This window comes from Pelodiscus sinensis, chromosome 22, assembly GCF_049634645.1.
Source record: "Pelodiscus sinensis isolate JC-2024 chromosome 22, ASM4963464v1, whole genome shotgun sequence".
In the NCBI taxonomy this organism is placed as follows: domain Eukaryota; kingdom Metazoa; phylum Chordata; order Testudines; family Trionychidae; genus Pelodiscus; species Pelodiscus sinensis.
In genome coordinates this window covers 724,540-751,936 of record NC_134732.1, presented here as the reverse complement: position 1 = coordinate 751,936, position 27,397 = coordinate 724,540, and the positions used below count along the sequence as shown (strand labels likewise).

The 27,397-nt window shown below is 45.5% G+C and overlaps 1 protein-coding gene across 14 annotated transcripts in view; it reads left to right on the top strand.

Annotated features, from left to right (window-relative positions):
• The window catches only part of EXD3 (exonuclease 3'-5' domain containing 3), a 353,448-nt gene that overhangs the window by 110,607 nt on the left and 215,444 nt on the right, over positions 1–27,397 (top strand). For all 14 annotated transcript variants that reach the window (XM_014570610.3, XM_006117367.4, XM_025181796.2 and 11 more), the window contains 5 exons: positions 3,480–3,533; positions 4,325–4,464; positions 6,681–6,772; positions 17,800–17,873; positions 24,598–24,636. In XM_014570610.3, the coding sequence (XP_014426096.2) occupies positions 3,480–3,533; positions 4,325–4,464; positions 6,681–6,772; positions 17,800–17,873; positions 24,598–24,636 (399 nt within the window). The remainder of the gene's footprint in view (positions 1–3,479; positions 3,534–4,324; positions 4,465–6,680; positions 6,773–17,799; positions 17,874–24,597; positions 24,637–27,397) is intronic.

Genomic DNA, 27,397 nt, shown 5'->3' with positions numbered 1-27,397 from the left:
TTTTGTGGGGGATTTTCCTTATTTAATTAAAAAATTAATATGTGAACCCTGAATAAGAAAGTAAATGAGTGTTATCATGTGATAGTTCTAATTGGAAGATGGGACCTTAAATCTTTTTTTTTTAATTGTATCTGTTAGGGCCAAATTCACAAGATACGCTCTTGCTGCTTTATGCAGCTCAGGCCCATCCCCAAAGACGCTGGCCAAACACACTGACTAGTTAAACTGGGTTGAAAGCTGTGTTATGTCACCGGAGATGCACAAAACAGCCCTGTCCAATTCATTTTCCCCTCCCTTCTGTCTTTCACACTGTGACGTGCTTATGTGCATACATGCAGATTTCCATCCAGATTCCCTCCAGGTTCCTCTGCACGCAGCCCCAGATTCTCCTCCTTTGTGTTCTCCACAATTCCCTCCCTGCACGCACACCTGTTTTCTTCCCCTCCCCTGCTCTGCATGACACTGCACGCATGTAAATGCTCTCTCACTCATTCATCTGAGTTTTCCACTCTCTTTGAGTAGATCTCGTGCAATGGGGAGTATCTGAAAAGAAATACTTAGACTTACGGGTAAATGTTTTCAGCTGAACATTTTCCCATCATTAGATGCGAACACACAAAATCTTCAGGTAAACAAAAATTACCTTCTTTCAAGTGACCTCCACCTTCCATCATTTCTAATGGGAGCAAGGGAGGTTCAGGTTGGACACTAGGAAAAACTTCTTACCTGTTTTATCTAGGAATGGTCCAGGGCAGGACACTGGACACTCTGACCTCTCAAGGTCTCTTCCAGTTCTAGTGATCTATGACTTTATAATGGTCACCTCCAAATTGTGCTCAGGGAAGATGAAGGCCCCTGTGGGATGAGGTAGAGAAGAACACTATGAGGCATAGGTATCAGAGTCTTCTCAGTCCCATTTTAAGGAGAATATCTTGATTGAGGGTAAGCTGGGAACATCTGTCCTCGTGTGAACAGATCCTTGGATCGTTTTTTGTTTTGTCCACATGTGAAGTTTATTGTGATTGCTGCTTGACCAGACTCGCTGTCTTCAGCGGACTTTGGATCAGACCATTGGGAAGTCACATTTTGCTCCTATCTTTTTTTCCCTGTATCAGTCAACCAGTTAGTACCTAGTCCTCCTCATATGCCTGCCCTCCATTGGCTTGGGACCAGAAAACACATACACTTTTCCCATGCTTCTATTTCGATCCACTTTGGAAGTGAGTGGGGTGGATGTGAAGGAGTTAATGTAGCTTATCTGGGTTATTTCTTTGCTGTTATTTTTATTCGCACTGGAAACTCTGTATTTGGAACACATTAGTAGGAACAGAAAAGGCAGCATATGAGTATTCACCTTTTTGACATCAGATATGATGGTTTTGGGGTGCATTTTGGGGCCTTCCTAATAAATGCACGGTGTGTGCAGACATTATATGGATTTTAGGGTTCCTGGATAATGTGCTGAGCAGATCATATTTAAATGGTAGGTTTTGATCTTGCTTAGTGGTGAAGACAGTTTGGATTTGGGATTCTTATTTCCTTGCTGATCCAGTTTTGATCTGAGGTTTCTACAACTAAATTAATATGATTACTAGTTTCCAGTTATTCTAGTTACTTCTGGTCCAGTGTGGAGTATGCACAAATACTGTTTCATGGTGGGGTGTATCTTTAAGTATCCGCTGATGCATGCCATCTATATGTTGAAGTATTTGTTACTGGACAGCAAAATGAGTCCCTGAATGAGATGATACATGTGTGGAAATTTTATCCTCTGTACAAAAACCATAAAAATAGGCCGATTTCACTGATTTTTTTGTGGTGGAAACTGAACAATATTAAACATTGCAATAACAAAATAAATATTTTGCAGCCAAGTCAGTTGAATCTTCATTTAGGCATGTCTCTCCTTATATTACTGATATTGTAAACATACTGATACTCTCTCATGGTCTCCTTTCTGTTCAAAGAAATGGACTGTGTAAATAACTCCTGTAACAGGGCTTTCTATTTGTTATAACACTGATAGTCATAAAATCAAGAAAAGTATTTCAACAAAATTGGGGGAGGATGGCTCAGTGGTTTGAGCATTGGGCCGTTAAACCCAGGGTTGAGAGTTCAATCCTGGAGGGGGCCATTTAGGGATCTGGGGCAAATCTGTCAGGGATGGTACTTGGTCCTGCCATGCAACTGGACTCAGTGACTTCTCAAGATCCCTTCCAGTTCTATGAGATAGGTATACCTCCATATATTATTATTAAATCAGTTAAGTATGTGCTTAGTTTGAGATTTAACTCACTGAGACTTAAGTACATGCTTAAGTCATTCGTTGAATAAGGATGGGTTTAAGGACTTGTTTGTGGGCCTTGCTGAATCAGGGCTCAGCGAACATGTTTTAGCAACCCCCTGGCAGAATGATATGGGTGTATTGATTTTCAATTCACAATCAACGGTTATCCATTGTTTTGTATCACTTTACTGTAGCAGGGCGGAAGTTGTATCTAGTAGAAGAGGAAAACTGAAGCCAGTGTGGAAGCAAGTTCTTGGAATTAAAATACAGAATGGGAATTCAAAAATTCTTTTTTTGAAGTGGCTCTGCCACTGACTGTTTGTATGACTTTTGGCAAATCATCTTGCCACTCTGACATACTTTCCTCATCTGCATATTTAGGATACTGATTCTGATTAACTTCACCTGGGGATTACAAGCCTTAGTTCACAATGGTCACAACACAGCATAAAAGGAAACAATCTAATTATTATCATCTTTTTATTTGTGATTCATTGCATCTAGGGCAGTGTTTCCCAACCTAGGGGTGGCCATTACATTTCGAAAGGGTCGCCAGGTGTCTTCCCAGGTGGCTCTTAAGGAGCCATTCACACATTTTTTGAATTGCCCTGGGTCACCAAGTCTTCCTGAATTGTCAGAATGGGTCCCCATCTGGAAAAGGTTGGGAACTGCTGATCTAGGGCATGTGGGGGGCTACATTTGAAACATCTGTTGATTTTTTTCAGATTTATGAATGAGATGTTTACACAAAATATAACTGCATAGCACAATTGATAAGCACTGAGATTTGTGTTCAAGTTAATTCATGAATATCTTTTTTATTCAGATCTTAAATGTATATTCCTGGAGAAAATTAACTGTCAATTGAGTCTTTCCAAACACTTGATTAGAGAGCCTGTTTTTTCTCTCTCTTTTTTTTAATAGTGTTTGATCTCAGAATTTTTCTTCTGAGGTTTAATACAGTTTAAAACATGAAATGCCACTGATAGTGTTTTTATGGATTTCTAAATGAAGTCCATTTGCATTTATTTAGTACATTCAAAAGATAACAGTAAAAAAGAATCATTCTGTGAAAAATGTGTATAAAAGGTCTATCTATATGTCCATTTAGAAACACATCCATTTACAAGCTCTCCCAAGCATACGTCCTCCGCTGCAACAAGAAATATTTTCTACCTTTTGTGTTTTCTAGGCAGCCATTCTGAGTATAAAGCTAAAATTACAGCTAGATCTAGATGTGGAAAAGGTAAGTCTGTTTCCCCTGTAGTCTTCCTGTCATCAGCTGTAGGCTTTGATAAACAAGATGCATAGTCTTTCAAAAAAGTGGAAGTTATATACCAATAGTAAGCACTAATATCTGATTTGTAAGAAGTCACTATGGAGCTGGAGCTGCTAAAATGACATTTCAATCTGTGAAATGACTGAAAGATTGTTTCTATACAGCTTTACATCTTCATAGAATATTTTTCTAACTAGGATCTGAAATATCAGATTTGTTAATTCTGTTTTACAAATTATTGTTTAAATACACAGCCAGTCCCATCTCCTCCCCAGCTCTCCCTATTCAGAATAATGGGTGTTAGAAGATAACTCAAGTATTTTCTACTTGTGTGGTAGTAAGAGGTGGCATGGGGGAGTTAAATAAATTCTAATGCCAAAAGTTTGTAATGTTATAGCTTAATATTTATGTTGAAAATTCTGTGAAGAAAACTCCCTTTAGGCACATTTGAATGTAAAAATATTTGTTTAAGATTTAAGCAATTCAGAATCCTTTTCTGAAACACTTACAGACCTCAATATAGAAGAGTTTGAGCCAGAATGTGGCCCATACTGAGCACCTGTGCAGGTGTATAACTCCCCCTGGTCAGATTCTGAGCGGGAGCAAACTGGGACTGCTCATGCTTCTGTGCCTGGAGCCTGGGAGTGGCTGGACATCTGGCCTGCTTGAAGCAATGCCGTGGGAAGTAGTCTGCACCAGGCATAGAGCACAATGTGTCTGAAATTCTTTGAAAGTGCAAATCTGTTTTTCCTTCCTAGATGTGCACGCCATTGCTACTTCAAGAGAAAATTAACCTTGTAGAGACTTATGTGGCAGAATACCCTGATCTCCAGTGCAAACTCTTGAAGACATTGGATATGTGGTGTGAACCTGGTTTTAATACTGCAGATGTTTCAAGGTAGAAGATTATTCTATTTTGTGTTTTGCCCTCTTATTTTCAAACAGCATACAATGTTATATGGCATTATGAGCAGGTGCTAAATAGCTATGAGGTAAGACCAATATGTTCTCCAGTGTTCTTTCTAATAACATGGTGTGAAAGCCATTCTACTAGAATTTTTTGAGGGGTCAGCAAATATGTGGACATAATATACTTAGATTTCCAAAAAGCCTTTGACAAGATCCTCACCAAAGGCTCTTAAGCAAAGTAAGATGTCATGAGAAGGGAAGGGTTTTTTTCATGGACTGATAACTAGTTAAAAGGCAGGAAACAAAGGATAGGAATAAATGGTCAGTTTTCAAAAGGGAGAGAAGTATCAGAGGGGTAGCTGTGTTAGTCTGGATCTGCAAAAGCGACAAGGAGTCCTGTGGCACCTTATAGACTAACAGATGTATTGGAGCATAAGCTTTCATGGGCAAAGACCCACTTCGCCAGATGCATGTCTAAATGGAGAGAGGTAACTTGTGGTGTCCTACTATGGTCTGTACTGGTACCAATCCTATTCAATATATTCATAAATGATCTGGAGAAAGGGGTAAACAGCGAGGTGGCAAAATTTGCAGATGATACCAAACTTCTCAGAGTAGTTGAGTCCAAAGCAGACTGTGAAGAGCTTCAAAAGGATCTCACAAAACTAGGTGACTGGACAACAAAATGTCAGATGAATTTTAATATTGATAATTGCATATTCCAACTGAATCCCAACTATATGTATAAAACGATAGGGAATTAATTAGCTGTTACCACCCGAGAGAAATCTTGGAGTAATTGTGGATACTTCTCTGAAAACATCCACTCAACATGCAACAGCAGTCAAAAAGGTGAACGGTGTTAGGAATCATGAAAAAGGAATAGAGAATAAGACAGAGAATATCTTATTGCCTCTGTATAAATCCATGGTACATCCACATATTGAATACTGCGTACAGATGTGGTTGCCTCATCTAAAAAAAGATATATCGGCACTGGAAAATGTTCAGAAAAGAGCAACAAAAATGATTAGGGGTTTGGAATAGCTGCCATATGAGAAGAGATTAAAAAGTCTGGGACTTTTCACCTGTTCACCTTTGAAAAGAGACAATTAAAGGAGATATGATAGAGGTCTATAAAATCCTGACTGCTGTGGAGAAAGTAAATAAGGAAAAGTTATTTACTTGTTCCCATAACACAAGAACCAGGGGTCAGTAAATGAAATTAATAGGTAGCAGGTTTAAAACAAAAGGAAGTTTTTCTTCACACAATGCACAGTCAAGGTGGGGGGAATTTGCCTTGTACTGCATTAACCAGTTAAGATCTTTATTCAAACCTAAGTTGATAGTGTTGAACTTGTAAGTGAACTCCAGTTTAGCAGTCTCCCTCTGTAATTTGTAGAAGGATGGCTACTTTTAAATCCATCACTGAATGTCCAGGAAGGTTAATATGTTCCCCTATAGGTTTATGGGTGTTACCATTCCTGATGTCTAATTTGTGTCCATTTGTCCTTTGGTGCATGGACTGTTCAGTTTGGCCAATGTGCATGGCAGAGGGGCACTGCTGGCACTTGATGGCATAGATCACATTAGTGGATGATGTGCAGGTGGATGAGCCCCTGATGTTGTGGTTTATGTCGTTAAGTCCTGTGAATGGTGTCGCTAGTATAGAGATGTGGATAGAGTTGGGAATGGGGTTTGTGCAGGCAAAGGTTCCTGGTTAAGTGGTGGTGTGGTGCATTGTGTGGCTGCTGGTGAGTATTTGCTTCGTGTTGGAGGGTTGTATGTAGATGAGGATTGGCCTGTCTCCCAAGGCCTGTGAGAGTGAAGTTGTAGATTGTCAGTGATGTGCCAGAGGGGTTTTGGCTGTAGGTGAGGAGTGTTCTGTTATTTTCCTTGTTGGGCCTGTTTTGAAGTAGGTGACTTTTGGGCACTCATCTGGCTCTGTCAGTCTGTTTCCTTGCTTCCCTAGGTAGGTGTTTTAAGAATGCTTTATAAGCAAGTAGATGTTTTCAGTGAACTCTGTGCACAGTGACTTAAATACCTATTTCTTAAGCAGACCTAGTTGGGCTGTGAGGGATGCTGGAGGAAAAAGAAGTTGCTGCCACCACCCAGCTACAGACAACATCCCTGCTATTAAAAGGGAGAAGTACCGTATCTGCTTGCATTGATGTTTCTTTCTAGTTTTGTTTGTTTTGTTTACAGGCAGTATCCAGGTTTACGACCTGACAAACTCAACCACAGAATGTTAAGCAAACTGGTCTTCAAGCTCCTAGAACAATATAACCTAGATCCAGGTATGTGATATGACACAAAATCATTTAATCACCTTTCTAGTGAACAACTGATAAGCTAATCTGTTTTCCCACATGTCCAGCGAGGAATGCCTGCTGCCATTAGGACCTTAATTGGTGGTGTTTAAAAACAAAGTCTGAGGATGTGGGGATGCAGGAGTTTGGGGATGTGAGAAGCTCAGGACAGGGGGTTCCAGTGTATGATAGGCTCAGATTTGGGGTCAAGGTGGGGGGTACAGGAGTGTTACGATGCTGTGGCCAGATGAGGGCTTGGCCCCAGTTGGGGGCTTGTTGGCCAGGCTTCATTTTTAAATAAAATATTATGTCAAACACAAAAGGTTTTAGCACTGTCTTTATTTGTGAGGGGGCGGGGAACCTGTTTTGAGTCAGGGAGTCACTGACCCACAGAAAAGTCAGCCAGGGCCACACAAGTGAGATACAAAAACACAACCGCTCTAAACCCCTCAAGCCTCACTAATGTGGCCCCAACTGTGCTGGTGGGGACAGGGTGCTGTGGCAGGGGACAGGGTGCCGGTGGGTGCTGGGGCAGGGGACAGGGTGCTGGGGAAAGGGGCAGGGTGCTGAGGCAGGGTGCCAGTGGGTGCTGGGGCAGGAGACACGGTACTTGTGAGGGTCTGGGTGGGGGGAAGGGACAGGTACCGGTACCTGGGAATCCTGCAGCTGAGTGTCAAAGCCCAGGAAGTGTGCGGGCTGCTCCCCTGTCCCCCAACAGCGGCTCAGTACCTGAAACACCAGTCTGTTTTCATTGTGACATTAACAAGGTAATGACTTCTGGCAGAATCTTCAGGTACCCCTTATGATTTGCATCCTGTTTAGTTCCCTAACTCCATCAGTACCACAGGATATTGCATATTTACCTGTTTTCTGACACTGAATGTTATGTGCTAACCTACACAGTGAATCTCATTTCACTGTGTAGTGACACTGTGTTGCATATTCATCTTCACATCTCCAAAGTGCTGTTCCAGCATGAATAAATTATCCTCACAAACTCTCCCCTGGAGTGCCTCATTGTAATTCATTCCCATTGTATTGGTTGACAAACTGGGGCACAGAGGAATTAAAAGATTTGTTAAAACTATACAGCAGGTTGATAGTTTACCCAGAGTTAGACCTAAGGAGTTTCTGTCCTGTAAGCCTGGACACCCACAAGGCCACACTTCCTAGTTAGTTTGTAAAGGAAGCTGAAGGAATTGCTCTTCCAACCCTATGAAAGACCCACATGCAGTGTAAACTGACTGTACAGGAGAAGTGGTGAAATTATCCATGTATGAAATGCTATCAAAGCACAAAGTGAGCAAACTGAAAAAATAGATTTATTTCCTGTAACCTGTGCTTTTCGAGTGGATAGTACTTAATTATCAAGGTCTGCAAATCATACATAATGTATAAACTACTATCCAGTATAGCTACACAGTATCATTAGTACCCTCACCTACTGTGAGTGAGTTTTGAGCTTCTCCAGGAATTTTATTAGTACCCTACCAGATTTGTCCATGGAACAGCATTTGCTGGATTAATGACTGTAGGGTATGTACCAGCAGTTCTGCAAAAAGAGATTGTGGAGATGCAGCAATGAGTGACTTTGAAAAACTTTAGCTGTTTGAAGGATTTTGCCTGTTCTAATAGTACTCCCCAGGTGGAAGATAGAGGCTATCCCTGGAATCTGGGTGGAACTTGAAGTGTGCTTCCCCCATGTACATTCGTATTTCCAGAGGGTTTCCTCCTCTTTTCCTCAATATGGTAACTGCAGTGTAAAAGAGAGGTGACCACCAGCTTGATCTGTAACATTTTTAATTGCATTATTGTTAGTGTAGGATTATAAAAGCAGTGGTTCAATTTAAAAAATCAGCTCTTGAATCAGTGTTCCTCAAAAGCTGTGTGCTTGTGCGGCTTGCTCAGGAGAGATTTCAGGGCTGTCCAGCTGATTAGCAGAGAACCCACAGCGAGGTTTGTGTTTCCGCAGGTGGTGCATGTTCACTCATGCCTCACTTCACATAAAAATGTATTCTGCACATGGATGGAAGAAATCCGCATATGGATGGAAAAGATTAGAGGGAACGTTGATCGGTATTAACATACCACGGATCTGCAGAATTACTTTGAATCTTACATCAACTTTATTTTTTATTATAAACTAGCAGATATACCCGTCATGTCTTAGGTCTTTAACTCAATGAAGTGTTTTTTTAAATAAAAGGAAAATGTATCCAGGAGGCCCTTGACTTGCGACCGCCCGAGTTCCGACCCGCCCCCCTTACAGCCATTTTTGTAAGTGTGGAAGGGGCCGGAAACCCCTGACTTGCGTCCTCAGCCTGCATTTATGATGGCGCCTATCATAAATGTGGGTTCGAGTTATGATGCCCCCAACTTGCGACACTTCCCCCGGAACCAGTCACATCGCAAGTCGGGGGCCTCCTGCATGCTTAATTTAAATGATTGTATTTTTCAAAAATACATTGCTATTTTTATAAAGTTAATTTTTATTTCAGATTTCTTTAAAAAAGGGGTTGTTAAAAGATTTACTGTCTATTTTTAGTAATTTTTTTAAAATGGGAATTCCATCAGGTGTATTTTTTCTTCATTCCTATGAACTCTTATCATGCACTATGTTTTAACTTAAAAGGGCTATAGTCAATTTGATTTCCAATAACATTGTTTCCTAGTTTTCAAACCTTAAACATTGATATCACTGTGTCAAAACAGAGCACTACTTCAGATTCCTCTGTTTTATTTCTTTTCTGTAAAGTTTATTGAGAAGCAGTCCTATTCTAGGTTTGTTTTATTTTTGTCTGGTTCATCTTAGTTCAGTCTCTTTCAGCATTCACTCAGTTCTGTCCATTTTGAGGGCTGTACGTGATTTGGTGATTCTGTCTCTTTTCTGTTTGGTTTTATGAGAAGCAGTCCCGTTCTAGGCACATCCCATTTTCCTGGCACAGCCAAACCCTTTTGTTGCTTTAAGTTATGCTAAGAGGAAGCTGTATATTGAATTTGCTGGTCCTAGTTCTCACCATTTAGGAGGAGTTCTTGATCAAACAGAGAAGCTCTCTAGAATATATACAGGTTGAACCTTTCTAGTCTGGCACCCTCAGGACCTGATCAGCGCTGAAGCAGAGAATTTGCTGGACCACTGAAGATCAATTTTATCTAGCAGCATCGCCAACACTTCCATTGCTTACTGGGCTCTTAGAAGACATTTGGGGAAAATTAGAGCTAAATAACAGCACAGAACACTGAGAGCCAGGACTGGTGCTGGTAAACAAATTTTATGGGACATTGGGAAACTTGACCACACCCATGGTAAGTGGACATTCGGCTAATTAAAATAATTCCAGACCACAGATGCTGTTGGACCAGAGAGTGCCAGACTAGAGAGGTTCAGCCTGAGAAATTCTGTGTCTATGCACAGGCCAGTGTTCCCAAAAGAGCTCATGCTGTAAGTCAGGACATACATTGGCAGGTATTTGTTGTTTTTGAGGACTTGATTCCAATTGATACAAATATCAGCCTGGATTCACCGCTGCAAGTTGCAGCCCCCTCTGAATCAGCAGATCCCTTTGTCCACAGGGGAGGGGCAGGCAGCTGTACACCTCTGCTAACTCAGGTATTCCACATAGTGGGAACATTAAATTCCATCTGAAATTCCATGGGATGCTCCATTGGAGATGTGTTGAATCAGAGCATCTTCTATACACCCTGATCCTCTCCGCCAGCCCCATCTCCTTTGTGCTGCTCCAGTGGCCCTTGCGCAGGGATCTGCTGATTGGAAAAAAATGAGGTCAATAGACATAAACTCAGTTTGAAGTTGCTGACTTCCAAGCAAATGTTTATTTTTTTCTGGAGAAAATCAGTAACAGTCAAGCTCAACTTTCTGGCATATATAATTGCTAGGAGGAAATGGCAGTGGTTGTTCTTGGCCAGTTTCTCCTGTAACTCAAGTCAGGATGACCTCATGTACCAAATTAGAGACCTGCTCTAATCACCTTTTACGATGGCTTTGACGGAGATAAACATGAATGAAGACAGTTTCACTTTTACAACCTTAATGCTGTAGCACTTCAGTCTTAAAGGAGTTAACATTAGTTCCCATTTGCCTTCTCCTCTCCCTCCCCCTGTTCTGCCTCCCTTCCTGACATCTGAGTTTAAAAAAATTCATAGGGAGAGGAATCAAGACTTTTTTTGGGGTGAAAATTTCTTTTTTTTGACCACCCCTTGTTGTGCGTAAAACTCATGCACATTCCAGCCAGGAGTCTGAGGCCTCCTTTCCCAGCCACATGGCCTCATCCTCCTGGTCCTGCTCCATGCCACAGTCCCTCTGCTGCTGCCCATCCCTCCCCTTGCACACTCCTTTCCACTGCTGGCCCCCTGCCTGGGAAAGCAGCTGAGCCAGCAGTGGCAGAGGGAAGACGGAGGGTGCTTTCAGGAGGGAAGGTGGGAGCAGGGCTTCTTGGCATGGGAAAGCATCTGCGTCTCAGTTCTAGGTGAGTCCCAATAGCTAGAACTCACCCTTCTCCCAGTGCAGTGAACTCACAGAGTCCTACGCAGGATTTAGGAGCTGGCCAGTCCTTAAGGTGTGAAACTCCTTATGTTGCTCTTGAGCTTAAGGCCTATGAGACAGACAGAGGATGATGCAGTGGTATCAGCTAGGGATGTAAAAATTCATTTAAAAATCCTAGTGGTTACTCAGTTCCACATGCAGCAGGCTGTGCAGTATAGAGCTTACACAGAGCCTGCAGTGAAGTATCCCAGGGAGGAGGCGTCACTGCGGGCTCTGCAGCCAGCTTCCCAGGAGCAAGCCCTGTTCCCGGGGAGCCAGCGTGTAACCTGCAGCAGGAGGCTGGACAGGGCCCGCCAGGGACAGGGCCGATCTGGTGGGTTTCGCGGGGCTGGAGCAGCCACCTGCCCAGGAACCGGTAAGCATCACTCGTGAAGGGCCTCACTTACTCATTCACCATTTACAGCCCTAATAGCAGCAGATGGGGCCACAGAGCAAATGAGCAGCCACATGACAGTTCCATGTATCTTATTGATTGTCCTCCTCTTCTGCCCTGTGCATGCTCCCTGCTCTTGAGACACAACTGTGATTTCCTCATCGCTGGGCTCCCTTGGCTTTCCCAGTAAAGTGGATGTGAACTCTGTGCAGTTAACGCAGTTGATATGGAGTTGTCCTCACACATAAGGGGAGAGCGGTCTGTTTGGGTATAACGCGTCTGCTCGCTGTTATGGGATATTTACGTAAGCCCTTCTGGAGACCCTCTGGGACTGACGTAGCTGATTTACAGATACTGGTAGTCAGAGAGGAGAGAATAGCTGGGGCTGGAATAGCGTAGCTGGTATTCCAGCCTCTTTCCAAACAGTCCACATACGGAAGCAGAGTAACACACTCCACATTAGAACTAATTTTGCACATTGGCCCTGCTGGTCTCTTTCTGGAAATGAGGGTTCCTGCCCAAAAGTGAATAATAATAATTAGGTAGCATCAGGCCTGTTCACTCTAACTCGCAAGTGAGGAGATGGAAGTTGCTTGCCCAGCCAACTGAAAGATCCTTATGGATGTTGCCTCACTGCAGCATGAAAAGTCTGTTGTCTCCCCACCTTAGCCTTACCCTGTCAGATGGCTTCTTCGCATACAGAATACGGGCTTCTTTGTTTTTGCCACCAGCTTTTCCCTTGGGTTGAATCCTGAGCTGTGTTTTGTACAAACCTGGGAAGCCCCAGAATAGCAATGTACACGATGGACTGAGAATGATTGTTTCTCCTGTATTTAAACAGCAGAGGGCAGAAGAAGGCTGTTCAGAAATCTGCCCATTAGTTCAGTCAGTGCTTTTTTTGTGATGGTACTGCCCAGTATGCAGTACTGGCACCTCCAGTCAGAGCTCAACAACTTCCCCTGGAGTACTGGCACTTTTTTTTAAATAAAAGAAAAGCACTGAGTTCAGGTATCATCACTGCTGTTCTTAGAGACCCAGAAGCTCTAGTGCAGTGGGCCCCAACCTTTTGAGGTTGTCGTGCACCAGGGGGCGTGGCCGTTCGCCCGCCGGGCACCCGGGGGGGCGGGGACACTTGCGTGTCAGGGGCAGCCCCCCCGAAGCCGCTTCCCCGGGGGCGGCTCCCCCCATAGCCACTTGCCTGGGGCTGGGGCCCCCCCCATAGCCACACGCCCGGCACCGGGGCCCCCCCCCATAGCCACGCGCCCGGGGCCGGGGTCCCCCCCTGCAAGCACCCCGCAAGCGCCGCACGGCCGGGGCCGGGGCTTCCCCCCCGCAAGCGCCGTGCCATGTGTCCGGGACCAGGCCAGCCCCGAGCACCTGGCGGGCGCATGCAAGTGCCCCCGCGGGCACCGTGTTGGGGACCACGGCTCTAGTGCATACCAGAGGACAGCCGCTGCGGGCAGCTCCACCAGGACTTCACAGGGTTTCTTTGCTTTAACTCAGGGGTGAGGGAAGCCTTTTTTGGGTTGGGGACTGCTGACCCACAGGAAAATCAGTCCAAGGCCAGTCCATGGGAAGGCAGCTGGGGGCTGGAGTGCCAGCTCTAGCTCCCTAATGCTGGAGGGAGAGCCCTGAACCTCAGGAGCTGGATTCAGGCAAGCTGGGGGCTGCATGTGGCCCCTGCACCTTAGGTTTCCCACCCTGCTTGAAGTATTTTCAAAGGATGTTACTCTGGAGTCAGGTGAAGGAGGGGGATATTAGAATGACAGAGAAGACTCTTGATCTTTTGGAAAACAATAGACAAAGTAACATTTGTTCCCTCAAATATCATTTGGTTGTATGAAGGCAGAGTAGGAGGAGACCTTGTTCCAGTACATTACATCACCTGGGTTGGAAACCATTGTATCTCAGCACTTGCGGTCACATACCCATGCAGTGCTGCCTGTGGAAAATACTTTGGTGAATTCAAATTGCTGGAGATGTGAGTATTTGTCATACAAGATCAGCAGCGTCTGCCTGGCAGTGCCCACTGACTTGTGCACTGCCTTCTCCCAATGAGGAGAGCACAGAGCACAAGTCACCATTTGGTATTGGGGAGGGCAGCATGCCTGCATAATTACATGCAGGGCAGCTGAGCTCAAAACAGTAAGCAGAGCAGTCACCGCAGGCATTGTGGGATACTGGAGGAGGCCAGTTCTGGCAATATATTGAAAAGTAGCATCTACACCAGGGCTAGTCTACTTTGGAAGCCCCGGGGGCTACAATGATACTCACAGCACATGCAGAAGGCCACAATTTAAGTGTGGTTGCATATACATGCAAATAGCTTATTTCACACTGACAGGCATGAATACAATGCATTTCCCACCATGCCCTGGCACTCCTGGCACCTCCTCTCTGGGGGCTAGAAATGCCGACACCCTGAATCCACTTGTTGCGGCCAGCCTATATGCTTGCATCTTTCAGTGCTCACCCCACCTGGGAGATGCCTCGCCATCATGGAGCGTGTTCCCAGTGGAGGCCATGTTCAAAGGATCCCACATGTGGAGTAGAATCATAGAATCACAGAACTGGAAGAGACCTCAGGAGTCATCAAGTCCCCTGCCCAAGTCAGGACCAATCCCAACAAATCAACCCAGCCAGGGCTTTGTCAAGCCGAGACTTAAAAACCTCTGGGGATGGAGATTCCACCACCTCCCTAGGGAACCCATCCCAGCGCTTCCCCACCCACCTAGGGAAAGAGTTTTTCCTAATATCCAACCTAGACCTCCCCCACTGTAACTTGAGACCATTGCGCCTTGTTCTGTCATCTGTCACTACTGTGAACAGCCTTTCTCCATCCTCTTTGGAACCTCCCTTCAGGAAGTTGAAGGCTGCTATCAAATCCCCCCTCACTCTTCTCTTCTTCAGACTAAACTAACCCAAATCCCTCAGTCTCCTCATAGGTCAGGTGCTCCAGACCCCTAATCATTTTGGTTGCCCTCCGCTGGACCCTCTCCAGTGCGCCCACATCCTTTTTGTTGTGGGGGGCCCAGAACTGGGCACAGTACTCCAGATGTGGCCTCACCAGAGCCGAATAAAGAGGAATAATCACTTCTCTAGATCTGCTGGCAATGCTCCTCCTAATGCAACCTAATATGCCATTTGCCTTCTTGGCTACAAGGGCACATTGTTGACTCATATTCAGCTTCTCATTCACTGTAATCCCCAGGTCCTTTTCTGCAGAACTGCTACTTAGCCAGTCTGTCCCCAGCCTGTAACAATGCTTGGGATCCTTCCATCCCAAGTGCAGGACTCTGCACTTGTCCTTGTTGAACTTCATCAAATTTCTTTTGGCCCAATCCTCTAATCTGTCTAGGTCACTCTGGACCCTATCCCTGCCTTCCAGCATATCTACCTCTCCCCCTAGCTTAGTGTCATCTGCAAACTTGCTGAGGGTGCAATCCATCCCCTCATCCAGGTCTTTAATAAAGATGTTGAACAAAACCGGCCCTAGAACCGATCCTTGGAGCACTCCTCTAGAAACCAACCGCCAACCTGATATCGAGCCGTTGATCACTACCCGCTGAGCCCAACAGTCTAGACAGCTTTTTGTCCATCTTACAGTCCATTTATCCAATCCATACTCCCTTAACTTGCTGGCAAGAATATTGTGGGAGACCATATCTAAAGCTTTGCTAAAGCCGAGGTATATCACATCCACTGACTTTCTCATATCCACAAAGCAAGTTATTTCATCAAAGAAGCTAATCAGATTGGTCAGGCATGACTTGCCTTTGGTGAATCCATGTTGACTATTACTGATCACATTCCTCTCTTCCAAGTGCTTCAAAATTGATTCCTTGAGGATCCCTCCATGATTTTTCCGGGGACTGAGGTAAGGCTGACTGATCTGTAGTTCCCTGGATTGTCCTCCTTCCCTTGTTTAAAGATGGGCACTACATTTGCCCTTTTCCAATCATCCGGAATCTCTCCCGATCTCCACGACTTTTCAAAGATAATGGCCAAAGACTCTGCAGTGACATTTGTCAACTCCCTCAGTACCCTCGGATGCATTAAATCCGGCCCCATGGATTTGTGTATGTCTAGCTTTTCTAAAAAGTTCCTAACCTGTTCTTTACCCATCAAGGGCTATCCATTTCCTTCCCATACTGCGTTGCCTAGTGCAGTGGTCTGGGAGCTGACCTTGTCCATGAAGACAGAGGCAAAGAAAGCATTGAGTACTTCAGCTTTCCCACATCATCATTCAGTATCGGAGGTACCCTTACTAATCCTTACTAACACACCCTCTCTAACCTTTCTTGTTACCCTTCACATCTCTTGTTAGCTGCAATTCCAATTGCGCTTTCGCCTTCCTGATAACTCCCCTGCATTCTCGAGCAATATATTTATCCTCCTCCCTAGTCATCTATCCAAGTTTCCACTTGTTGTCAGCTTCCTTTTTGTGTTTAAGCTCACCAAGGATTTCCCCGGTAAGCCAATCTGGTCGCCTGCCATATTTGCTTTTCTTACTGTGCATCGGGATGGTTTCTTCCTGTGCCTTCAATAAGGCTTCTTTAAAAGCAAGACACGAGAAGTAATTCTTCCGCTCTACTCTGCGCTGGTTAGGCCTCAGCTGGAGTACTGTGTTCAGTTCTGGGCACCACATTTCAAGAAAGATGTGGAGAAATTGGAGAGGGTCCAGAGAAGAGCAACAAGAATGATTAAAGGTCTAGAGAACATGACCTATGAGGGAAGGCTGAAGGAATTGGGTTTGTTTAGTTTAGAAAAGAGAAGATTGAGGGGGAACATGATAGCAGTTTTCAGGTATCTAAAAGGGTGTCATAAGGAGGAGGGAGAAAACTTGTTCATCTTGGCCTCTGAGGATAGAACAAGAAGCAATGGGCTTAAACTGCAGCAAGGGAGGTTTAGGCTGGACATTAGGAAAAAGTTCCTAACTGTCAGGGTGGTCAAACACTGGAATAAATTGCCCAGGGAGGTTGTGGAATCCTCATCTCTGGAGATATTTAAGAGCAGGTTAGATAAATGTCTATCAGAGATGGTCTAGACAGTATTTGGTTCTGCCATGAGGGCAGGGGACTGGACTCAATGACTCTCGAGTTCCCTTCCAGTCCTAGTGTTCTATGATTCTATGAAAATCCTGCCAGCTCTCCTGGACTCCTTTCCCCTTCATGTTAGCATCCCAGGGAATCCTGCCCATCAGTTCTCTGAGGGAGTAGCCATGATCTACATTGATGCTTTGTCACTTTAAACTTCACTGCTGAAATATTTATGCCTCTTTTCGACCTGGTTTAATTTTGTCAGTAAAACAGCAGTTGTGCCACCCAGAGTAGCACTGTAGCATGTACACTCCACTGGTTTGTGAGCAGAAGCTGTTTTTGTTGACAAAGCTGTGTAGTGTAGACAAGGCCTAAGTCAGGTTTTCAAGGTGATTTATGACTTTAAATGTCAATGAAAGTGAATGTGATTTAGGGTCCTAGGTCAGTGGGTGCTTTTGAAAATACATCCCTTGTCTTTACTCTTTTGTATTAGCTTGTTTTTGGTACTGGGACATCTTGGTGCATCACAGAGGCATGTGGTGCATTTATTGCAAACAAATATCTTTCTCTTTGAGGTGTGGGTAATTCTGGGTTTTTTAATTTATTCTTTGAATTTGTGCTCACTAGCTTTTAAATTTGTATAAATTTTATCTGTATTGGGATCTGTCTTTGATATTTGGGTTATATATTATGTCAAGTGCATATATCTTTGAGGCTTAAAGGGTTTTTCTCATCAGACCCTCAAAAACAACAACAACAACAAAAAACATGGTGGGGTAGCGGCAGAAAACTGCCTATGTTTTTATGTGCCAAATTGCAAACTGTATTTATGGGCTTGTTTACACTAAAAATGCAAATTTGGTCTTTAAACACAGTTAATATGCTACTGACCCTCTGTGTTTCAAGTTTGGGTCGCATGGTGTGTTTGCATCATTCAAAGTGATTATTAAATCAGGAAAGAAAAAAAGACTCTGTAGAAAAGAAAACTTCAAGGAAGTTTAGATGTTGTATTGACTTAAAGGCCTTTCTTTTGTTTCAGCTCTTTGTCCAAATGTCATAAATCAGCGACATCTAGGCTCTCTGAAATATCTCTTCTACAAGAGGTTTGTTGAGGTATGTTTGTACAATGTGAGTGTCGGTTTATTTTTGTCATGATTAGAAAAATATAATAGAGATGATAGAAATGTGAGTGTGGTGTTCAAGAAAGTGTAGTCTTGCTGTAGTGATACAAAAAGGCACTGAAATCATTGTTCCCTGAAAACTGAACACTTTGGCAGGTGCCCAGGAGAGATTCAACTGCTGCCAAAATGATTAGCAGAGCACCCACAGCCAGCAGCATATGTTTTCACCGGTGGTGCACATATGTACATGCTTTGGTGCATATAATAACATTTATTCTGCACACGATGTAAAAAAATAAAGAGAACATTGATTAAGACTCAGAAATCTCTGAAGTGAGTCCATGGACCGAGACATTCTAGACTGATAACTGTAATTCCAAATTATGGGTATATTTTATTAAACTGTGTTGTAAGGGACCTTCTTTGTCTTACAAGCCTCAGGATTTTTCCCTTTTGCAAGATGGGCCTGGGATAGATCAACCCATATCTGACATGCTGGGTAGTCTTTACCCTAGCAGGTGTTCAGGCGTGGCTGTTTCCCCTGAGAGAAGAAACACAGCTTCACCTCCTGGAGATGCTTAAATCCTTGCTGCCACAAGCCTAGTAACAGCTTGTCTCCATCTTTCACTCCTCCTCCATTCTTTCAACAAGGGAGGGGCTTTAAAAAGGTCTCAGGTGGTCTTAATTAGATTCAGGTGGTGCTAATTAACCTGAGGTAACCCCTTCTCAGCTGAGCCTGACTGACTGTAGTAGCCTCTTCTCAGCTGATCCTAATTGACCTGAGATAACATGTTCTTGGCTGGTAGGGAAGAGGGTCTTTAGCATGCTGGGGCTTACATCTCTGCCTTCCCTGACCCTCTTGCAGCTGGCTGGCCTGACTTTGGCCAAGTGTACACTGGCAAGTGACTGCGCAGTAAATAAGCTCCCCCGAGGTGTCCATACTGGCCAAGCACCTAGTGCGCACTAGCTCTTCACTTGCTATGCTCCGAGTCATTGTATCCCAAGTGGTGTTCAGTGTATCCCCCGAGGTTCCGCGAGTAAAAATAAGGGTTCCGTAAGAAAATTCCGTTCCAATCGCTTTTTATGATTACAAGAAATAATAATTAATATTATGTTATTTTCATTTTTAAATGTGTGCAATTAAACTAAATGTTGAGCTCGTGACCTTGTTTAGCCTTTGTTTATTATTATATTTACTACTTTGTGGTCTACTTTTTCAGCCCTATATTGTTGTTGTTAGTTGTCTCTTGGGAGCCGAGGAAGACATGTTGGGCATTTCATTTGTGGAAACGCATGTGGCTCTGGAGCCCAAAGATCGAAGCAGACATGTGGTTACAGATAGGGCATGGGACACCGATTGTCAGGACAGGAGAGAACGCAGCTCTATGTTGTCTTTCATGTGCAGCAGCGAGGCGTTGGTGGCGGTCGTCCTCAAACTTTGTCACTGCTTTCCTCGTAAGAGAACGCTAATTGGTCCTTTCTGCAGCAGCTAGTTCAAATTGTCGAGGTTGAAGGCCTGTCCACTGCAAGTTGGTCTGCAGGTTGTCCTTATACCTCTTCCTCGGGCATCCCTGTTTGCGACTACCACGTACCAGCTCCCAGTAGAACAGCTGTCTCGGGATCCTGCTTTCGTCCATGCGGAGAACATAGCCAGACCATCGAAGCTGGGGCTGGAGGATCTTGGCTTCGATGCTTGTGGAACTAGTTCTATCAAGCACTTCTTGGTTAGTAATTTGGTCCTGCCAGCATACTCGCATGAGTGATTGTAGGGAGCGCATGTGAAACTACTCCATCCGCTTGATGTGCCTACGGTACACGGTCCATGTTTCATAGCCATACAGGAGAGAGGTGAAGACCATGGCATTATATACCTTGAGTTTAGTTGAAAGGCGAATATCTTTGGGCTGGAGAACTTTAATACGCATCTCCCAAGTGCCTGACTGGCTTTCTGGATCCTTGCTGTAATCTCTTTGTCAAGGGATCCATCACTTGATATTGTATTGCCCAGGTACTTAAAGCTGTCCACTACCTTCAGTTGTGTGTCATCGATAGTGATGCATGGCTGTGGAGGAGCACTGTTTGGTGCGCTTTCCGAGGCTAATTGCGAGACCAAACAGTTTGGATGCTTCAGAGAATCTGTCAGTGATGGTCTGCAGGTGTTTCTCTTGGTGTGCCATTAGGGTGCAGTCATCAGCAAACAGCGCTTCAGTGATAAGCCTCTCCAGTGTCTTGGTCTTTGCAGTAAGGAGTCTCAAATCAAACAGTGAACCATCCAAACAGTATCGGATGTAAATACCAAGAACTGGGTCTCTGACAGCATGCATGAGGACTTGAGTGAAGAACAGGTTAAAAAGCACCGGGGCGAGTACACAGCCCTGCTTCACGTCATTGGAGATGTTCAATTTCTCAGCTGGCACACCATCCGAGAGTACCGCTCCTGTCATGTCGTTGTGAAACAGCTTGATGAGTGAGATGAACTTCGGTGGACAACCCAGCTTCCTGAGGATGATCTAACAATGCATCTCTGTTAACCATGTCGAATGCCTTCATCAGATCAATGAAGACAGAGTACAGGTTCATATTCTGCTCAAAGCACTTCTCTTGCACCTGTCTCATTACAAAGATCATATCGACAGTACGGCGGAAGTCACACTGTGACTTGGGGAAACTCACTTCTGAAACTGTCAAAATCAGCCTGGTCAGGATGATGTGGGCGAAGATTTTCCCAGCAACAGAAAGCAGCGAGATACCTCTGTAGTTCCCGCAGTCAGCTCTTGCACCCTTATTTTTGAACAAAGCAACTATCACGGCATTACGGAGGTCAGATGGCATTTCTTCCTCTTCCCAAATACTGGTCAAGACATTATGAAAAACCTTAAGTGACTCCCCATTAAATGCCTTGTACAGTTCTGCGGGAATTCCATCTTTGCCGGATGCCTTGCCGCAACTCATCTGCCTGATGGCCTTTCTAACTTCGTCAATAAATGGAGGCTCTCCCAGGTCTTCAAGGGTTGGCTTCTGAGGGATCTGTTCCAGTGCTGACTGATCAACTGATGATGGACGATTCAGGAGCTGACTGAAATACTCTTTCCATTGGTTAGTGATGCCAGCCTTATCCTTGATCAACGTGGCTCCATCTGCAGACAACAAGGGGGCAGAGCCAGACTTGGAAGGACCAAAGACTGACTTGATGGAACTGAAGAACTCTCTTGGGTTGTTTAAGTCAGCATAGTGTTGCACTTTTCAGCTTTCTTCTTCCACCACTGATCGTGCATTTTGCGGATTTGTTGCTGGGCCTGGAGGAACTTAAACCTGTCTTTCTTAGAGATGGAGCCTGGGTTATTCTGCCACTCCATAAATGCCTTGTTCTTCTTGGCAAGCAGGTCCTCAATAGCACTGTTGTTCTCATCAAACCAGTCTAGATGATTGCATTTCTTGGGACCAAGCACTGACTTGTCTGTCTCCATCATCACTTCTCTAAACTGGTTCCACTTCTGAATTGGACCGCCAATCAATGGTCCACTGGCAGTCAACTTTTCATCAAGGCTTGACTGGAACTTGTGCAGGTGAGATGGCTGCTGGAGTCTGGCAATGTTAAAGGCTGTTCGGATGCGCTTTGGGTTATGCTGAGCAATGTGTATTTTGAAAATGGTGTGGACAAACCTATATTCAGTCCAGCACTCTGCTCCTTGCATGGCTCTGGTGATAAGGACATCCTGAATATCACGCTGACGAACAATGACATAATCTATCATGATCCATTGTTTTGATCTAGGGTGCATCCAAGTAGTCTTGTATTTGTTTGCCATCCTAAACACTGTGTTCGTGATGAGGCGGTCATGTTCTGCACATTTTCTCAGCAGCAATAAGCCGTTACTGTTCATTTGACCAACACCCTGTTTGCCTAACCCTAACCCTCCTATCAACTGTGGTCGCAGCCAACTCGGGCGTTGAAGTCTCCCAACAAGGCCTCAGCACACAGTCATCAGTGCATACACTCCCACCATGAACAGCACAGAGGAGACAATTGAGCAGTTTTACATCGACCTCAGTTCCGTTCTGTGCTCAGTGCCGGCCAACACTGAGCCGGCACTGAGCACAGAACGGAACTGTGGTCGATGTAAAACTGCTCAATTGTCTCCTCTGTGCTGTTCATGGTGGGAGTGTATGCACTGATGACTATTGCATACCGCTTGTGACTAAGGGGCAGGTGTAGCTTCATGAGCCTCTCGTTAATACCGACAGGTGGGTCCGAAAGTTGTTTCATCAGACTAGTCTTGACAGCCAGGCCGACTCCATAGATCCTACCCTCATTCTGCGCTTTCTCTTTCCAGAAGAAGGTGTAACCACTAGCTAGTTCAGTGAGAAATCCTTCTTCAGCAAGCCTGGTTTCACTCAAGGCAGCGATATCAATACCATAGTATGAAAGCTCTTTAGCAACTCGGGCTGTTCTCCGATGAGGTCTTACTGTGTCCTCACTGTCCATGAGCGTATGGACGTTCCATGCTCCCATTACCAGGTTATTTTTTTTTCACAACATAACCTGTGCGTGAAGAATATTATAGTGGGAAAGCCTTTGTACAGAGATGATCCCACTTTCTCGGCCTCAAAAGTTGGAATCCAGTGGCACGAGACAATTGTTGCTTCTGGAGACTACCTCGGCTGCATTGGATGGCTATGTCACCTTAAATGCTCTGACATGCCCTATGCACTCCATAGTGCGCTGCTGCAATGCCGCCTTAGCTGTTGAATCATAAGGATTTCCTCCGCCTGATCCATCAAAGCAGTCTTCGCATGCTAGGATGAGAGTCCCTAACTCATCGAGGGTTTCATATCCATCAGCTACCCTCACCTGGTTTAGCTGGCCTGTCAAAGCTGTTGCCCGGGGTGTGGCCATTGCCGCATGCAAAGCCACTCCCGAAGAAGTGCAACAAAAGCTCCTTTAGAGGTACTACCATGCAACCCCATACACCCTCAGCTCCATATATCAGACTATTAGGGATTCCACAAATTCTTTTGAGTTTAAAAGAGTTCCGTGGCCAAATCACATTGGGAAACACTGCTCTAGGTAAACCCCCTTGAGAGAAGTATGAGCTGGGGCCGTGTGGAAACTTGAATTGTTATATTCTGACTGGCTTCCAGAAATCCCGCACGTTCCCTCAGCACTTTGGAACTCACTTGGCTGTCCTGCAGGCATGCACCTGTGTCCTTTCAGAGCTCCGTTTGGGACAGTCTGCATGCTGGGCCGACCTGCCTTGGGAACAGAGCCAGCTAGTCAGAGGCAGGCATCTGTGTGTGTGTGTGTGTGAGAGAGAGAGACTGTGCAAAGAATTGGGGAGGGAGGAGGCCTGCTGAAATGTCAAGGTTTCCCCCTCCTCCTGCCTCAGGAGGGATTGTTTCCTGCTGCTGCCTGAACTTACAAGATGACATGGTGACCTCCCCCAAAACACACAGTCTCCGCCCCACGTACACGTGTACACACACACAGATGCACACACACACAGATGCATGCTCACACTCCCTGCCCTGCCTTCTGGTCTTCCCCGACTTCTGTTGAAAAGCAGCTGTCAGTGTAGCAGGATGGAGCAGTGGGATTGGAAAACCTGCGTCATGTGATGCTGCCTGCCCGTGCAGCATTGCAAACCCTTCCCAAAGCACGCTACGGCCAGTTGCACAGTAAGATAGCTCCCACAATGCACTGCTTTCTGGGGCATGGCAAGAGCCGCTTACATGGACAGCTCCCCTGTCACAAGTGGACACATGACAGTGGTTTCCCTGCAGCGCAGTGTGAGCAGCACTGTAACAACCAGTACTTTCCATAATACAGTCCACACTTTTTGTTCGTCTCTAAGGTGCTGCAGGACCATTTGCCGTTTTTCAGTTTTTTTCAGTCACACCTGTTATCTTTCGTATAGGGACTAGTCCTGCACGGTGCTGGAGGCCTCCACTCCCACTGACTTGAGGGTGTTCAGTAAGCTGGGGAGGTGGTCTCCCTCTCAGTGGTGTGAGCCTCACGGGGGACAGAGCTGATCTACTGGGTGTGGCAGTGTAGTCATCCTAGGAGCTTTAAGAAGGACAAAGCTGGTGTTCAGAGGAAGAGTCCCTGCCAAGCTCACTAATTCCCCGAATGTGAGCACACTGCTGTCTGAGAAGGCAGCTTCTTCTGGGGACCAGTGTGATCACTTTTTGCAGTATTCAGTTGCTCCACAGCAGCCTGAATACCATGGAGGCATCTGCTGTGCTTCTGAGGGATCATGTTGGGTGTGCGAAGGGCACCAGGAAATGCAAGTGCTCTGTTACGTTAGATACTGTTATTTACTGAGTTCAGCAACAGCTCAGTTTTCATCAGTCGTACCTACCTGCACAATGGCAGCTCACTGTAATGTGGCACCCACTGCAGACTAGGTCTGGTTGGAGTCTCTTTATTTTATAAAGTGTAAGAGGAGCTTCAGTATGATCTGGATAGGATTCTGTGTGGCCTTCGTGTTGTAAGTGCAGACAGATCAGTCTTGTGTTGCACTCCAACATTTGTCTGGATTAAGCAGTCCTAGCAATATTGTTCTAATGTGCTCTTCATAATGATATATGAGAACCCAGGGATTTCAGTGCATACCAGATTGTATTCCTGTGTTATAAATGTTGCTTGTGGGTTACATTTCCACTCTGTGTATTAATGTGCTTTAAAAACATATTTGAGATTGTTTTTCTCTTTTCAGAAATCGATGACTCAGGAGAATTGGGCTGATCATGTTGAGGTGAGTGTGAAATGCTTCCTTACCGCTTGTTTAGGGTTTGTTTGTGTGGCCCTCATTTAAAAATATCTCACTCACTGGTGTTACAAGAGTTTTCAAATATGTTACACTATTGCAGCTTTTTAGCTTTGTCTGAACTGCCTGGACATATGTGGAACAATTGTGTGTGTGTGTGTGTCTGTGCGAAGGGGGAAGGGGCAAAGAGACTCTGTATGTTCCTGTATCGCAGCTTAAAAACTTGCCATTTTTACCTCAGGTACGTAGGTGAGATCACCGTGGTCTTCTCTTGTGAGTCTCTGTACTGACTGCAGGACACACACTGACCACTGCAAATCCTGAGCTTCTCCAATTACAAATATGTATTGGATTATCTAAGTCAACGATCAAGGACCACCATTAAATATGAAAATCATCTTCTGTGTCCTGAGACTTTCCAGCAGTTTACTGTGTGTGTGTAATGTTCTCATGGCTTTGTGTCTCGTGCTGCAGAATAGAGTCATGGTCCATTAGTGTTGTGGTACCATACGTGTGTGTTAGATTAAGGAACAGTTTCGAATTTGAATACTGAATAGGGACAGGAGCGTGGTGCTGCTGCTCCCATGAGCCAATGCCTGGTGCTGGCAGCTCCTCCCGGCTGTGGGAATGCGCAGCCCCCTGCTCTGCCACCAGCACGGCTGCATGCCCCTGGACAGGAGATGCAGTTGGCTGCGAGGCTGGGGGGCAGTGCAGCCACAGTGCTGGGAGTTGCTGCCGGCACCAGGCATTTGCTCCAGCACCATGCCCCGCTTCTTTGGCTGCAGCGCCTCCGGGGAGCAGAGCCCTGCGGATCAGTGGACACCGATGTCTGTCTGTGGGTAGATGTTTGTATCCACGCAGGGGCACCAAAGCCACGCCTGGATGGGACCAGCAAGCCCCTGTGGCCCTGTGAAGAAGGACGGGGTGGGGGTACGTGGCTCCACATGCTGCCCCTCTCTGCCAGCACCATCCCTGTCAGTCTCCTGTTCCTGGCCAATGGGAACTGCAGGGGGTGTTGCTTGCAGCCAGGAGCAGTCTGCTCTCCCCTTCCCCCGGGCTCTCCACACACAGGGCTGCGCTGGCTGCTCCTGGGATGGGGAGACTCACCAGGCTCAACCAGTCGATCACAATTGGCCAGTTGGTTACCACTGCCCTAGTGGAATCCCCTGGTCTGGAAAGAACATCCCTGCACACTCTGTATGCGGGCCAGTATTCCTGAAGGTGTGTGCATCGTGCACCTTCCCTGCCCATCCTGGATTGATGTTAGTGCAATGACTCCAATGAGCCACCAGCACTTGTAGTACCATAGAGAAGCATCCCTTGTTGTTGATGTACTCTGTTTCAAAATGGCCTGGCACCAAAATTGAGATGGGTGCAATCTGTCCCCTGGTGCTTCAAAGCCATCTGCTATTTCCTGCATGTTGCCCAAAGTCACAGTCCTTTGTTGCAGGTGATTAATGGCCTGGCACACTTGCATCACCGCAACCCCCCCAGGGTACTTCCCAATTCCAAGTTTGGAGTGGCCAGCTTCCACACTGTGATTTCCACTTGCTTTTCTGCTGCTAGAGCAGCTCTTGTTTCGGTGTCCATGTGCCACAGTGAAAAGTTCTGCAGCCACTGCTTACCAGCCCAGACCTGCATCACCGTCCAATCCCACCAATCAGAGCTTGTTTCCAGAGCCTGACAGCTTTGGTTCAATGCTCACAGCTGCTCCGTGAATGCCAATCTTAACCCTAAATTGTTTCTGTCCATGGCACTTAACTGGGCAGGCACTATGGCTTTCTGTTCCGATTTGCAGCTCGTGAAGTACTGCAGGGTCAGCCACGCTGATTTCCTGACGCTTCTCACCTGCCTCCTGAGCAATGCAGGCAGAGAAGGTGGGTTCATAGTTTACAGGTGTAGTGGGAAAATGGCATGAAACGTAGTCAGATGCCCTTGGAATTATGGGAAAACTGATCTCACCCTTGTGACTCACTGCAGTTCATTCCCAGAACTCCTAGTGGGAGAAGGTGGCAGAACTACCCACAGTGCACTGCTCACTCTGCCAGCGGTAGCGCACCAATTGGGGACAGGCTGTTCTGACACAGAGCGATGTGTGAATATGCACCAGTGATGTAATTACAGCAGTTCATGATCCCCAAGCTAGCTTTAGTCAGCTTAACTCTGGAGCGTAGCTATGGCCTCAGTGATGTATCTTGTAAAGCCCCAAGTCCACGAGGTACGTTAGCCTGCACCCAATTTTAAGCCTGTCAATGTTCCTCTTACCTCAAAGGGCCAGTGCACGTGCAGAAGCAGCTTGCTGAAGCTGAGCCACGAGCTGGTAATTGGCATCTTTGGAAAACCCTCTGCATCCACATTTGTGTTTGAAATGAAGGTGCCATCAGTGATGCTTGTCAAACCCAATGTGATTTAGGTCTTTGTTCCCATTATCTGATATTGACAAACAGAAAATTCTTGGCAGAAAATGGCAAACTCCCTGAGCCAGTGGATGGAGAACGCGTGTTCCTGTGCAGTCTCTTTGGAGGCCTGTCCGTACTCCAAGAGCTGAGATGCCTCCCAGCACCATAGCTGATTCCACCTGTGCACAGAAAAAATTAAATCAGGCTGCACTAAGAGCTGAATTAGCCAGGCCTTTCTCTGTCCTTGTCTAAACTAGAGGCTGTGCAAGTGCTGGACTGTCTGAATCTAGGAGGAAGTGTAGCACTGGGTCCTGCAGCCAATTGATAGCTTTCAGGCAACTAAATAATAA